The sequence below is a fragment of the Bombus impatiens genome, unplaced genomic scaffold (assembly GCF_000188095.3).
Source record: "Bombus impatiens unplaced genomic scaffold, BIMP_2.2 scf_0198, whole genome shotgun sequence".
Classification (NCBI taxonomy): Eukaryota; Metazoa; Arthropoda; class Insecta; order Hymenoptera; family Apidae; genus Bombus; species Bombus impatiens.
The window spans coordinates 50,992-67,637 of NT_176617.1; the positions used below are offsets into that span (position 1 = coordinate 50,992).

The 16,646-nt window shown below is 32.8% G+C and overlaps 1 protein-coding gene across 1 annotated transcript in view; it reads left to right on the forward strand.

The window, feature by feature from the left end:
- Window positions 1–16,646, forward strand: part of LOC100747319 (protein cycle) — a gene marked incomplete at its 5' end in the record, with an annotated part of 71,847 nt that overhangs the window by 49,212 nt on the left and 5,989 nt on the right. Inside the window, 5 exons of the mRNA XM_024366120.2 lie at window positions 4,318–4,500; window positions 11,781–12,021; window positions 14,126–14,264; window positions 15,795–15,913; window positions 16,007–16,089. Of these exons, the coding sequence (XP_024221888.1) occupies window positions 4,318–4,500; window positions 11,781–12,021; window positions 14,126–14,264; window positions 15,795–15,913; window positions 16,007–16,089 (765 nt within the window). The remainder of the gene's footprint in view (window positions 1–4,317; window positions 4,501–11,780; window positions 12,022–14,125; window positions 14,265–15,794; window positions 15,914–16,006; window positions 16,090–16,646) is intronic.

Sequence of the window (16,646 nt, forward strand, 5' to 3'; positions counted from 1 at the left end):
GCCCTCGAGAGAAAGTTGCTAACAGAAGATACCGAACGTGAGAAAAACCAAGTTTCCCTTCACAAATGTGAAGGACACTTGAAATAAAAGATCCTTGTTTGGTCTGAAGGACCTTAACCCCTTAACCTACGATTTACGTTTGAGAATGTTGGGCCGAAAACGTAAACAAGCTATTATATATTATATTATATATTATATTTGGTCCGATCATCTACTACGGGCTATGCCCGTAATATTTACGTTTGCACCGATCATCGTACTACGGGCTATGCCCATAGTTGTATGCCCAGATTTATGGTGAGTCCCTGAGACTATTGAGAGTACCCAGTAAGGTGTGTGGCCTGGTCTCTGATGTGGATTGATGTCACACTGACAACACACACCCGATATCTCCCAGGCAATCCGTCCACGATACAACACTACATTCCTATATGAATTTTCATTAAAAAAATTCAAATGTGTATTTTGTACGTAAATTATTTTCCAAGCTTGGAAAAGATTAAAAATTGGATGAAGATAGAGTATTTAGTAAATAATAGTATAAGTAAATATCTCGATGATTCTAAATATCACAAAAAGCAGGCTAAATTGTAATGACTTTCATCGTGTGAGAAAAAGTTAATTAACAATAGATTTCTTTATAAGACAATTATGTTGTCTATTCCTCTTTTTTGTTATAATTACATAATGCATTGATAATTAGGCAATGCTTATTAACACTATCTGTTCGTTTGTCGAATAAGAGTTTAAAGTAGAATATGACTCTCGCAATCTCATTAAAAATGGATAAAGATAGTTAACCTTATTCAGCACAATGTTGTTTAGACATTTAAAGATGAGACTTCCTTCGTCTGTTCCAATTAATTATTTTGATACTGTCCAGCAAATTTTTCTCAATTAATATATTTTCGATTCTGATAATCTTCATTTCAATATATTCACCCATGAATATTTTCATACACGAAAATTCATATTCAGTTCACAAAAATTTGTTATTCAACCTAATAATGAAATGTTAGAAAATATCGAGTCTCCTCGGTTTTTAACAAAAGTGAAGTATATAAATTTATAATAACGTACAATCATATGAAACTTCTGGTTTAACAGCGAATGCATAAATATTGTACATAAAATAACATACACGATATAAAATTCTAGAAGGCATGTAAAAGAAGTGTCTGTTCGTCATAACATTTATTGTATGCGTCGTAACATTTGTTTATGTTTGTGACAATAATTTTATATAATGGAGCTTAGGTATAGGTAATAATAGAGAGTTAAATAATTAATTTGAAATTTTTTATGTAAGCTTTTGCCTGTTGTTTAAATTAAAGATCATTTAGTCTGGTGATTATGTAAATTATTCAAATAGATTATTTCAACGAATGTGTAAGGGTAATTATTGAAACTAATCAAATATAATGTACATAATTATTACCATGTACATTACACACATTTAGAGGAAAAGTAAACATAAATAGTAAAGTAGAGGAAACATAAATGTCGAAAGTATTTGCTCGTCAACTAGTCGAATTATTGTACTTATTTTGTAAATATAGGAAGAACAATGTTCTTTAGAAGCCTTTGATTATAATTGTAAATTGTAAAATAAATGTCGAAAGTATTTGCTCATCAACTAGTCGAATTATTGTACTTATTTTGTAAATATAGGAAGAACAATGTTCTTTAAAAGCCTTAGATTATAATTGTAAATTCAAATGTAGCTAATGTTAAAAAATCAGAACTAGAACTTTCAACACAGTTTGCTTAATTCGTTGTTTTCTCTTATGGATCCTTTTTTCAAAAAGCTCTTCTGTTATCGTCTCTGTTATAATTTACATTTATAATGAACTAGAATCGCGAATCATGCTTGTACGTTAGATTAGACAAAACGAGGCAAACTATTTTTTTTTTAACTATTTTTACAATATCTTCATGTCGCAATCAAACTTATTAACTAGAAGTACCTACTTGGTATAGTTTTATAAAATTCAAAATAAAAAAATTTTAAAGTAACCAGTTGCGTATTAAAAATTTTCAAATTGTCTCGTGAACGAAAGAAAACAAATAAATTGTTTTCAAATTGTAGAACAACATTCTTAAGAAAGGCAATTAGCTGGTTGGAGTATAACACCGTTACGGTTTAACAAGAGATTAATTTCATAACTATGATGCATGCGATGTATAATATTATGGAAAGCGATGAATACGACTTGACTAAAAAAAAGATTGTATACAACGCGTTAACTACATAATACTCAAGCACGAGCGTCAACAATATAGACATTTAGACAGTCATGATACTTTTATGACTGTGAGTTCCAGACTATATTATATGTTATTGCGTATTGTATCGGCAAAAGCTTTTCTGCTTCTGTATGGATATTATCAACTTTATAAAAGTTTTCATTTAAATATGTATAGAGGTTTATGTGTAGAGGATGGTTAGTCGGTGAGGTTTAATGACGAGATAGTTTGTTGTTGAAACCGTCGAGTATATTTCGAATAATTAAATAAATTAACATACAGACAATATTCGCTGAGACGCTCGTACTAACGGGTTCGCTAAAACAGTGTATAAGTCGCAAAATAAGGTCGCCAATGACTCGTTAATTAGATCGCTGATAATTCGTTGATAACTGAACTCTTTTCGGTTGCGTCCGTTTATTTATACTGGTCGGGGCAAAGCCGGAAAATTCAAATTCGCCTTCGTTCGACGATTGCGCGTAGCGGCGACGTTGTTTTGCCCGGAGTTTATTATTACATTATGTGTATCCTAACGATATTGATACTGCGAGGCAAAACAACAACATGATTTGAATTGTCCTCCAGCTGGTGTACAGCCACATATGTATACCTGTATGTGATAGATGGACATTTATTTAATAATAAATTTCAATATCAGAATTTTTAATCAGATTCGAATCAAACTCAAGAATGAAGTTACAATATAGTATAAATTTAAAAAGTTTAGAAATTTTACAAGTGTTCTAATAATAAAAAGAAATATTTCTATATAAAACTAGATACGTCATTTAAAAAGCAATGTATATGTATTTTTTGAAAAAAATTATTATTTGAAACATAGCAATGGTGTGCCAGTATAATGTCTTCGCGTCATGTCATTCATCACATGTCATTTTTGTAATTTATAGGAAAATTAGGTAGAACATAGCAATAGAACATAGTAATGAAAAGAATTAAAGTTTAAATAATAATAAATAATAATTAACACGCACATTAAAACAAAACATATTAATACAAAACTAAAGTTATATTCGCAAAATTTTACATGATGAGCATTGTAAGCTTAAAATTTGGAAACACTATAGACAACCCCCCTAACACCAGCCCTAACCCAACTCACCTAAGCCACATCTTTCGGCCTTTCGGGTGTCGATTAATATGCATTTACCTATCGACTTAATATTTGCTTATATGAATCACGTCTTCGAACTTTACATTTCTTCCTTTTGTCAAGGCCGATTTAGCTACAAGTATGCGACACGCATCATGCACACGTAACATTTCCCCTCGGGAAATTATGCGAAGAACTTGATATTTGCACGCGTCAATACTATCGCGAATAGAAAAAGGAAACGAAAGCAGCTTTATATTTTTGAAAACGGATTTTATCATTCTCTGTAACACAGTCATCGAAATTTTGATATGACTATATTCAAAAATATAATGTTTCACAGAATTTAAATAAAATACTAACAGATACGTGTTCGTTATCGCATCTTCGTTTGAATAGAATTAATTTTTCTTTATGCAGTCTTCTTCAATTTCTTTTATACGTTTTGCTCATAAAAACAGGTATATGTTTTCCTTCGTGAAATTGATTAAACTGAAGAAAATGTGGAAATCTGTTTTTGAGTAACTTGAAAACACGAATGCAATAAAATTATTTGGAAAGATAAAATCATTACCTGAAAAAATTTTAATTGAGCGAGACACGAAGTAAATACCTAAATCGCTAATTTTAACTCTTTGGCAGGATGATAAAATAACGAGGAATTCAGAATGAACGATATAGAAAATAATTATTTCTTTGCCAGTCAAAATTTCTAGCATTTCTAAGATCAGATACGATAAGCACGCATCTTCAGTTTCTTATAGAAAATAAATATTAGTATTCGCGTCATGCGTAATGGCATTTGAAATGTGAAATTGTATAATACTATGTTTCACGATTGCCTTTTTCTATCTTTCTCAAACCATTTTCTAAACTTGCCTTTTGAACAAAGTACAATATTAGACAAATGAATTAGCATTAAAGTATAATATATTCAAGTTTGTTTAACATTGTTTTAGCGATGTTACCGGTGAAAACTGATGTGCCTCAGGGTGTATCAAGATTATGTCCTGGTGCACGAAGATCTTTTTTCTGTAGAATGAAACGAAAAGTCGAAGGGGTTCGTTGCAGTGAATTACAAGTGAAAGAGGAGACTGATACTGCTGGCGGATGTCATCGACGAAAAAAGCAACAAAATGTCGGTAAGTATTTATGCATTATAAGGCGTTGTAAAATAATTAGATTACAATTACTAAATGTATATTCTTTTTTGCAATTAATCAAAAATATATCGGGGGACTTGTGCAAAATTTACTTTGTCCTTCATCAAAGTAAAATGATAATTATACGTGCCAACTTATATCTTACACTTCAATCCAATTTTATACTACATTGTATATTTACTTTATTTTATTTTTATTTATAAACATGGTAAGATATGTTCCTATTTACATGTACATATATTTATACACCGAAAATTGATAACTCTGGAAGTAAAAGATACGACCACAACAATTTTGAAAAATCTATTCGTACAGAATTGTGTACATATACTTCTAGTAATTTTAACAAGAGGATATTTTATTCCTTTACATAAAAAAGAATGAAATATAAATAAAATCATAACTGTTAAAGATATGTATTGCTGTGAAAGAATTGTGTACATATACTTCTGGTAATTATAACAAGAGGATATTTTATTCCTTTACATAAAAAAGAATGAAATATAAATAAAATCATAACTGTTAAAGATATGTATTGCTGTGAAAGAATTGTGTACATATACTTCTAGTAATTTTAACAAGAGGATATTTTATTCCTTTACATAAAAAAGAATGAAATATAAATAAAATCATAACTGTTAAAGATATGTATTGCTGTGAAAGAATTGTGTACATATACTTCTGGTAATTTTAACAAGAGGATATTTTATTCCTTTACATAAAAAAGAATGAAATATAAATAAAATCATAACTGTTAAAGATATGTATTGCTGTGAAAGAATGTTAAAAACATATCAGTGAAATATGTACAGTATCGCTAGTCCTTTGTCATCAGTCCTCAAGATCTTACGACTTGAATATTTGCCGCGTGATTTATCAAAGGCTAGAAGTAGACACTACTTCAAAGACGGGTAAAAGAGTCGCTTTACATACCTTCTCCTTTCATTCCTTTTCACTGCTTTATATTTTTAGCCGTATACAAATATGTATTCTACTTTTCAAGATTAAGAAATTATGAATTATGTAAAATAAATTAGAAGTATAATAAGTGTAATAGCCAGGAAAACAGAAAGAATGCTGTTTCTTTAGTTTCTTTGGTTAAAGAAACAGCATTTATATGAAAATACCTTATGTTCTCTTTAAGGATTCTTTCTGTTTTCCTGGCTATTACACTTATTATACTTCTAATTTATTTTACATAATTCTTAATTTCTTTAGTTAAATAGTTATTTAAGTTCTTCTATTCCTTTAACTAAAATATTTATAAATACATATCATTCGTGTTCTTTATACAATTTTTCAAGAAATGTATTTCATTATACAATCTATAGTGAATACAAATTTTCCATATATCCCATAATCCCACATACGAGATCATAAACTCTATATATTCTGTAATAAAAATTGTTTCTTTCTGTCAGTTATAGCACAGTAGAAGTAAGATTATATACTTGTAACTAAGTGAATTGATGATAATTTTAGATATTTAAGAATTTCTATCATATTATTACTGTTTGCAAGGCGGATCTTCTGTTTTTCGTATTCTGGTTTAACACTAATTAAAAGTGATACAAGCATCCATATTATTATGATTAATACTAAAAATAGAAGTTTTGTCTTAGAATTTAACAGTTGTTGCGATATCTCTTGTCAAGTTTTCGTTTTACATAATACCTTAATTTACTACTCATGATTAGTTGACCGTGCACATCTATTTTCATTTTTAAAACAGGTTTTTTAATTGCCGAGTGACTTCACTTTTGAAATACATCTACAATTAAAATTAAAAAGGCTGACTTCATTAAATATCATAAACTAGTTTTGCTGTAAACAATTAGATGCCATTAACCATTTGCATACAAACAACTAAAATTCAAGTCTGTCAAAGTAATTATTTATAACTATAGCTAATTCTTTGTTATGCCGTAAAAATGATAACAAAGGTATGTTTTAGACTATAAATTGAAAAAAGAGATCGTAAAATTACAATAAATAAATAGTTGCATCATGTTTGTAGAAACTTTCAGGCCATTTTCTCAAAGATGTTATAATGAATGAGGAAGCTATTTGAATAAATATAATCGTAGGAAGATTGACTAAAGAATGTCGTCGTTTTAATGATTCAAATAAACTATCGCGCTATCACTATCCACTCTCCGCGACTTCTGTTTCTTTGAATTTGAGGTGTAAGTGTTGTCCGTGTTGATTGTAACTGCTGGCTGTAGATATCGCTGCTGGAGTACTGCAATTTTTCTTCTAATTTATAAGCGTGGAAGAAAAATAGGACACGGGCGCCAGGATTCGAACCTGAGTCCCGAACGTTCGTAACCTAAGGCGCTAACCACTGTGTCTTTTTTAAATAATGTTTATTATACCAAGATACATTTTAATACATTTGGGTATTCACAATAAACTATGAATTTTGGTAAGATGTGTTAGGCAAAGGTACCGATACGCGTAGCCATGCTATGTTATGTGTCGGCGTTTTACATTTTTTTGTATTTTAATATAATCTTTGGATTTAAGCCGCTATGGAGCGGAGCTTTTATGCGATTTTGTTTTTAGTTGATTTTTTCTGTCCTGAAAACTTGGTCGCGAAACAGGACGCTTCGGTAGTCTACTTTTTGGGTGCTGTGTAACTTTGAGGAGGGGCAGGATGAGGGGGAGGGGGATGTTAAATAGGATTATTGGGGTGGAATGAGAGGGAGGGGGAGGGGGAGGGGGGAGTTAAATAGGTTTATTTACATAATTTACAATATTTACAATGTTTACACCTGTGTTATACGATGGCGGAATTGAGTTCTGTCGGTTTAATGGTTTTCTCTCTTATTTTATCATGGATTCGGTATCCACCAATATTTTTTTGTGTTTTTTCTGTGCTTGTCTTTAGTGTCTTTCAGAGGAAGGGCCATGTTGTATCTCCACCTAGTGTCTACTGTCTGTCCATTTAAGTTTTCTTCGTAGAGTATAGTTCTGATCCCTATTTTTCTTTTTATGTGACAGATTATTGGGATATTATTTTGATCTTGGAAGTAGTTTTTTTCGTCTAGGTATAGGAAAGCTTCTGGGGGGATGAAGCCTGTTGTCAGTGTGCTTTTGTAATATGCGTCGTTTGGAAATAAGCAACTGAAGATTAAGCTGTTTTCTTTTATCTTTGCAGCTTACGCGAAGTGGTTTCTTATTAGTTTTAGGATGTGACAGTCTATGCGGTGAACGTTGGCTAGGTCGAAGATTCTTTTATTTTTTTACTTATTTTTTGAATCCGCTATGTTCGCATCTGTAAGTACTCAAGCAAGCTCTGATGTATTTTCTTTCGAATATGCGAATTTTTTCCATTTGGGAGGCTGACATGTTGTATCAGATTGGGCAGTCGTAGGTTATGATCGATCTGATCAGTGCTTTGTAGCATAGTATTTTTACTTTGCTGTTGAGATGTTTGGAGTAGAATAGATTTTTTGTTTTCCAGAATGCTTTATTGGCCTTAGAAAGTTGAATTTCGGTGTGCTGCTTGTAGTTTAATTTGTAGTCTATATTTACTCCTAGGTATTTTACGCATTTTTGTGTGGTATGAGTGCCTCTTTGTTTGTTTTTCTCTTAGTTGGAATTTTTTGCAGTATTCTCTTTCTATTAGGCCGATTTCACTTCACTTGGGTCTAAACAGTATGGTTTCGCATTTGCTCGTGTTGATTTTTAGTTTCCGTGTGTGGTAGTAATCGTTAATTTTGTCAAAAAGTTTTTGGAGTTCCGTTTTTATTGTTTTGGTTTTGCGGCCTGTTACGTAGATGATTAGGTCATCTGCGAAGGCTATAGAGCGTTTATGGCTGGATGTATTGAGATTAAAAAAGTTCAGTAAGTCACTATTGTAAATACTGAAAAGTGACGGAGAATTTACTGTACCTTGTTGTAGGCCGTTTTTATGGAGAATTTTTTGCTTGATGTGTGTGGACCTTCGGTCATTACGAATGTTCTGCTTGTGATCATGTCCCAGACTATTTTAATTAGGTATTTAGGGAAGTTTTTCTTGATCAATTTGTATATGAGACCTGGGATCCAGACTGTATCGAAAGCTTTTTCGAGATCTATTAAGCAGGCGGTTACTCGTTGTTTTGCGTTTAACGCCCAGCAGATGTCCGACGTAAGTTTGTTTATTGCGTGAACTGTGGAGTGTTTGTGTCGGAAGCCAAATTGATTTTCTGGGATTACGTCATTTTTTGTGCAGAAGAAGGTTAGGGGGTTGTTTATGATTATTTCAAATACTTTGCTTATGTTGGGGAGGAGACTTATGGGTCGTAGGTTTGCGGGCGATGAGCCGTCTTTATCTTTTTTTGTAATGGCTATCAATTTGACTTTTCCCATTTTCTGGGGAAATATGAGTTGTTTAGTGCATTGTTGAAGAGTACTGTGTAATACCATTATATTTTGTTCGGTAGGCGCTTGAGTAAAATGATTGGGATGCCATCGAAGCCGGAGGATTTTTTGTTGTTTAGTTTGGAGATTTTGTTTAGTTGATTGTAATTTGTGACGTAGTTTATTTCTGGTTCTGGTTGTTTGGGGTTGTCTGCGGTGTTTTTGTTTGAGAATGTGCAGACAGTTTTGTTTGCGCTAACCACTGTGCTACCGTCGTCCGGTGCTAGTTAGTGTCGAGTGACGGTATTTGTTGTCAAGTGCCACCACAGTACCCCCTTACCAGTGATAACGTTTCTTCTTTGCGTGATAAAGCGTCAGCCGATTATTGTCAAGCCCGTGTAGATGTTGCGCGTTGTCTTCGATGTGGCGGTGGATACCTGTCGTATGGTCTGGAGCGTTCCGCGTACGGTCGTAGGCCTCTGTTCCTCTTTTCTAGTATGACGTGTGCAATGGCTACGTAACTCCTGGCTTGGTCATCGTCTCGTATCCTGTCACCTGCTTGCGTGGGTCTACGAGCAACCCGTAATGGCTCAGAAAATCAACACCGATGATAGGCCACTATTTGCACATCGGCCACTACAAAACGCCATTTGAGAGCTTGGCGTAGCGATAAATTGAGGGAAACTGTAACGGTACCGTATGTCGCGATCCGCGTTCCGTTGACCACGAACAGTTCGTAGTTGGTTTTGTTCGTATGTCCGCAGATCTTACTGCGCGGATAAACACAAGTGTCAGCACTGGTGTCCACTAAATACGAGATTTTCGTTCGTATGTCTTTAACGAGAATGCGGCGTGTCTTTAAGCCGTCGGCGTTGGGCGCGTTTACGGACGGCTGGTCGCATTTCCCTGTTTCCACTTACACGGGGATCGACACCTTCTCGCACGTTCGCGGAATACTTCGTGATAATAACACAGGCCGGAATCATGCGTCCTTTCTCGCGACCTGGAACGGCTCCGACTTCTTGATCGCCAGTGTCGACGCGGACGGTGGTTAATGTTCATCGCACTCAGCCCTTAATTAGTTATCTGATCGTTAAACGTATTAAAAAAAAAAGCGCGAACCAGGAAGCTTCAGCGGGTTCCACGTGCGCCGGGTGGTCCGCTATCGTTGCTACCTGCGAAGTACCTCCTTTCAACTCCTTCGCGATGAGGGCATTTGATAGCTTCGGTTTGTGTATGTCGGAATCGTCGACAGCGGCGAGTATGCGCCTGATGCGGACGAGGACCGATTTCTCCACAACGATTGGACTCATCTGGTGTGGAGGGGCTGGTGGCGAGATTCTTCAGTTGATGGTAAAATTGGGACGGTTTTCTATCGCCCATTTCCTCACTTCCACCAACTTCTTTTGCGCGATCGCTATCATCCGAATCCGTAAAGATGCGAACTCAGTTTCATTTTTTAATTTCGTATACCGTCCGTGTTGGCTGGCGGGTCCGTCATAACGCTCCTCCTCTAACCTGCTGGAGGAGCTGGCCGGTCGAGGCTAGTTGCGTTTCCAACAATGCAAACCAAACATGTTGGAGGGTTGCAGCGGAAGCATGGTAACCGCGACCACTACCCGTCGTAGCCTTAACATCGTCTTTCGTAGTCACCGTCCATGCTGGTTGTTTTCCATCACGTCGGGGTCACCACCAGTTTGAGGTGTAAAGTGTTGTTTGAGTGTAAGCTGCTGGCTGTAGAGATGTCGCTGCTGGCGCGCACTGCTCTATTTTTCTTCTAATTTAGATGCGTGGAAGAAAAATCGGACATGGGCGTCGGGATTCGAACCTGGGTCCCGAACGTTGGTAACTTAAGGCGCTAACCACTGCGCTGCCGTCGCCCGGTGCTAATTAATGTCAAGTGGCGGCATTTCTTTTCGAGTACCGCCACAAATTTATATATAACGTTCAGCTTCTCCCAGCTTGTGTTTTTCATATGTTCTGTGGGTATAAGTAAGAAAAGAATATAACTTATATAAATAAGACAAATATTCAGAGATTATAACAAAAATAAAAAGGACAATATTTCATAGTACGAGGCATCTATTGCGAATTTATTATTAATATACATGCTGAATTAGTATGAAACAATTGATTATTGATTTACTAAAACAAAACAAATTACAATTAATACAAGCTTTATAGAGTAATAAGTTCGACTTTTTACCATTGTCAACTTTATGAATGTGAACGTTAAACATTTTGAAAGGGGGTGTTAATAACTGGTGATTACATTAATTATATTGCATGGTAATAGTAATTATTCCTCTCGTATTCGGTATTCTTTTTGTAACCTTTTAATAAAGCTTCAAACGACCTATGTTTATATAATATATTTTCCTTCTTCATAACCACAGATCATATGTTTAATCAAATAAAGTAAAAAACATCTTGTATATGCCGTTCATCCTTCATTCTTCATAGGAATAATATGCAACTAAGTTTTCAATCTCAATAAAAGAATTATATATTAATAAGAATAAATTTTCTATCAATCTCATGAATCTTTATAAATATTACGAGAATTCAATCTCTTAAGGAAAATGAATTGTCAATTTTACATAACTTTATGTCAGTTTGTTCTATTAGTCCTTTGAAAATCGTTTTTCGCTAATCATTAAAATCAGAAACACATGAAACACATCTCTTTGAATGTTTTTGTGCAAAGAACTATCTGCTAAAATTGAGAATTAATTTTACCAGAAACAAAAATATCTACCATTTAGTTAGTTAATAAATTATGAGGATGCAATGCTGCGTGTACGTAACACTAAATATCAAAGGAAGATACAGTTGAAAATCGTACAAACTAATAATATTGTATACCGTATATAATAATTCCAATAAATGAATCCTGTCGCATATTTTTACAGATTGGAAATATTGTGTAATACAATGTACTGGATATCTGAAGTCCTGGGCGCCTGCAAAAATCGACCTCGAAGAACACGAAGGTGACGGAGATGGAGAAGCTTGTAATCTGTCGTGTTTAGTAGCAGTTGGTCGGTTACAGTCAACGTTACCTACATCTTTGCCTAAAAAGCCACGTTTGAGACCGATAAAGTTTGTCTCGCGACACGCGATGGATGGCAAATTCCTCTTCGTCGACCAGAGGTAAATGATAATAAATATTTCAACGATAATTCTTATATGTGTACTTTTTATCCAATTTTTATCCAATTTTTATATGTACTGTAATCAAATTTTGTTTCTTTTCTCTGGTTTTAATGCTGTTTCAACATTGAAAATCGTTAGCAACACTGTTTAAAATTATAATTTTTAGTACTGTTTTGTTTCGGATAGAAATTGACCGGGACTTATTAAATTTTCGTCTGCATTTAAATATACTGTTCATATTGCTTGACAAATTCACTCGTTAACTGCTCTTCTCGCAGCGTTGTACATTTTACACTCCAACATGTAATTGGTATATTGCATTTTTATTTTCAATATTGAATTTATCAACCAACTTATTTCACATTTATACGTCATATGTATGAGCATTCCAACCTATATATCGCTTCTAAATACGACTTATAAAATATTATTTGCCTATAATATGAATATTGTTTGGGCTTTACGCTATAAACATGATTTGATAAATATAACTATTACATAATTAACTTTTCTGTTCATTGATAGTATTAAAAACGCAATTTTCTTCGCATATTACTCAAACATATCAATAATTCAACAAAAAGAAGATTTATATTCCTTTTAAATTTGTACGTATTCTAAAATCACACTTACAAATAAAAAGAATTCTAAAATATGTAACAAATATTGTTTCATATTTATCTAAATTGATTGCTTCACACTAATCTCAAGTTTCTTTCGTCAATGTACTTTCTTAATTAAAACTTTACGATAAGATTTTATAAACTTATATGTACAGGGTGTATAAAAAGTGTAAAAGCTATCGTGGCGTGATTCTGTACACCAGGGTGGTTGGAGATTTGTAAAAAGAAATTTGTAAGGATTATTAAAACTTTAACATCTTTTTCCGAGAAAAGAAGTCATCTGCGATTCGTGATTTCTTCGAGACTTTTGCTCTTCGCGATGAGTAGAATACACTGCGGTAAAAAAATGTTGACCTTGAAAATCATGCTCAAGATTAATTTGGCATCAGACTCTTTTTTGCAAATCTCCACCGATCCAGAGGTGTAGAATTAAGCGAATGGTGATTTTTAAACTTACTTTTTATACACTCTGTTACACATACGTATATATACCAGGTTTATTAACAATAACATCTAGACTGCGGATTTGTATACGATAGTTGAAAATTGTAAGATACAAAATTGCATACAATCTACATAATATATAAAAATATTATACAGGGTGGTTGGTAACTGGTGGTACAAGCGGAAAGAGGGTGATTCTACGCGAAAAAAGAAGTCGAAAATATGTAATAGAATAAAAATTTTTTTATTTATTTCTTCTTTTTTAATTTTTCCATCGAGATAACGATCTACAGTGAGATCCGTTATAAAGAGACGCGATAAAGTGCACGCGTACCGAGCGAAAATTCAAAGTCGATTTTCTCGAAAACAAAGGCTCAAACGAAAAATTTTTATTCTGTATTTTCGACTTCTTTTTTCGCGTAGAATACCCTCCTTTCCGCTTGTACCACCAGTTACCAACCACTCTGTATATAAAATATCTATAACACTTATTATAAGATTTAATTAGTAAAATACTTATTTACCTAGACTCAACTTAAAAAATTATATTCATCAAAATATGAATTTGCATAGGTATCCACAGTCTAATACTAACAATATAATAAGATTCCATTTATCAGAACCCCATTTACTAGAACTCCATTTACTGGTACAAAATTTTAATTACCAAGTTAAATTAATTCCTGCAGATTGAATTCGCTTATTTGAATGGGAAAATCAGTGAATTATGTATCTAATACGTTTCTGTACGTAATTACAATGGCTGTAAGCATTGGCACATCATTGTATTTATTATAACATCTACATACTGATTAATTTAGTCCAAATGCATTAAATTTCTCATCACGTAGTAGTATCTATGACTACAAAAATTTATTGCTTAGTAGAACCTATAGAAAATAGAAAAGCGTTTCTTGGAGAATAAGGGTGTTTGCTCTCCGATGGGTTCAGATAAATAGAGTTATACTATATTGCAATAATGATAATGATTTAGAGTTTAAACGATCCTAATGATAAATAAGAAACGTTCGCAGGGCTACTTTAGTGTTAGGTTTCCTACCACAAGAGCTACTTGGTACGAGTATGTACGAATATTATCATCACGATGATATCCCTCATCTAGCGGAATCTCATAAAGCTGCTCTTCAAGCATCCGAGTGCGCCACCACGCAAGTAAGTCACCACATTCATGTAACTCTTTCCTATCTGAGTCTTTTGCAATGATAATGATCGCTATTTGAAATTTTAATTTCCGTTACGTTATCGATGCAGTCGTTATTCCCCGTTACATGCATTCTCAATTGCTACAACTGGATATTTACTCTTCCATCTGCTAGTAAATTTTAAATAAAGCACTTAAAGCCAATAGTAGGCGACGTTTGATAAAGCTAATAATTAGACTGAGAATTTCTATGCATTTCCGTGAAATTTAGACATCCAAAAATATGTGTTGAATGAAGCAAATCTCTACTTAGGCTTCCATTTTTTTATTTGGGTTTCATAAAAATATAGATTCTTATAAAACTTTACAGCTCACTAATTATGCATCTAATATATATATTGATTATATGCCAAAATAAGGCATATAATCGCAAAAATTGAAATGAAACAAACATTTAGTAAAAATAAATATTAAATATAAAATGTTTCTTGCATAGTCAAGATTGTATTAATTCTTGTTAATCATATAGAAAAATGATCACAAAATGTTTTAGACGATATACTACAACAAATTATATTTTGAAACAATATCTCCACATACTAGTAAACTATTATACAGGGTGGTTGGTAACTGGTGGTACAAGCTGAAAGGAGGTGATTCTACACGAAAACAGAAGTCAAAAATATAGAACAAACTTTTTTTTTTTTTAATTTTTCCATAAAAACAACGATCTACAATGAGATCCGTTATAACGTACCACACGCGTACCGAGCGAAAATTCAAAGTCGATTTTCTCGAAAACGAAGCCTCAAACGAAAAATTTTTATTCTATATTTTCGACTTCTTTTTTCACGTAGAATCACCCCCTTTCCGCTTGTACCATCAGTTACCAACCACCCTGTATATTTCTTTTTCAAAAATGATTGACTTTAAGGATTGAATCTATCTCGAAAACAAAAAATTCTCTGTTGCCAACAATTCAGTTTTCGTAATAACAGTTACCACTGACAAAGAACACTATTTAATTGGTGATTTCTTTTTTACATGATTCCAACGAATACACTTAATAACAATTAGTTTAAGATTCCATCATCGTTTGAATAGCGTTTATTGTGCGAGTTTCAAAATACATTTTCTCTTTCCTAATCATTATTTCAAATTTAGAATAAACACAATATTTGATAAAATTACATAAAGAATCATTATCAACAATATCAAAAATAATCCTCAAACGCTATCATGGATGAAGTTACAGCTCATGTGAATTTTATTTTAATATTATCGTCTTATAACAATATTAAATATAACAAATATTAATATTATTTGTAACTGCTGCAAACAATAATGTTTCTTCTCTTTATCCATACAGTATTGAATAATAATAAAAGATTTAATTCTTCTTGTATAACTTTATTAATCGTTCACTTCAAAAAAGATTTTCTACGGTAAACTTCCATCCAAGGTAGCTTTTAAAGATTAATTATCGCATCTATGTCTAAGGAGAATGAGAGTTTTGCAACAAGAACGATATTTCTGTTTAGATATACAGATTTAGGACCAAAGGTGCGAGTTTCGTGAAGCTTCAATCCGAATGGAAATCTTTCAGGAATCCATGGACCAAAGATATTGAGTACCTAATAGCAAAAAACTCTGTTACTTCGTAAGTTCTGACAGTATTGGTCTTTTATCATAATGTAATAATTCTATAACATTCGGATGAAACATTGAAATTAATGAAAATAAACGTATCTAGCTGTGACTCGCGATCGATCACAAACAGTGGAAACAGATCTGAGGATTCCAGTGTTCAAGGCAATTACGACTACTTTACACAAAGTAAGTAAAATATACATAGATACATGTATATTTGATGTAATTTTACGTACATGTTTAATAAACATTTAATTCTCGATTTACACGATATATCAATTGCATGATTTCAGTCGGATATTGCTGAAAAAATATGAAAAGATTAATCGGTTCAATGCAGTATTTTAGAATATATTCTCATTGATAAATACGTATATGTACATTGTGTCATCTTTCTCTAATAAAAGATGAAGAAGATCATCAAAGAAAGAAACAAGCTTTAAAAACAGTTTCATGTATAAGAATTATATGTAATATATAAATAAATCGTTCACTTTACGCTGAACAATAAAATACAAAAACCTTGAAACCTATCCTTCCATGTAAATACTAATTTCGATTTACATATGAAAATAATTTATAGTGTAAATCGACGAAATACTTCACTTTTAATTCTAAATTCAATTCATAGTTCATAGCAATTGCAGAGTTTCTAACTGTTTATCCTTTGATACAAAAATATTTGAACATTTATTGTAGAAAATTTATATGAATAAATTATTTGCGTTATATAAATTATATAA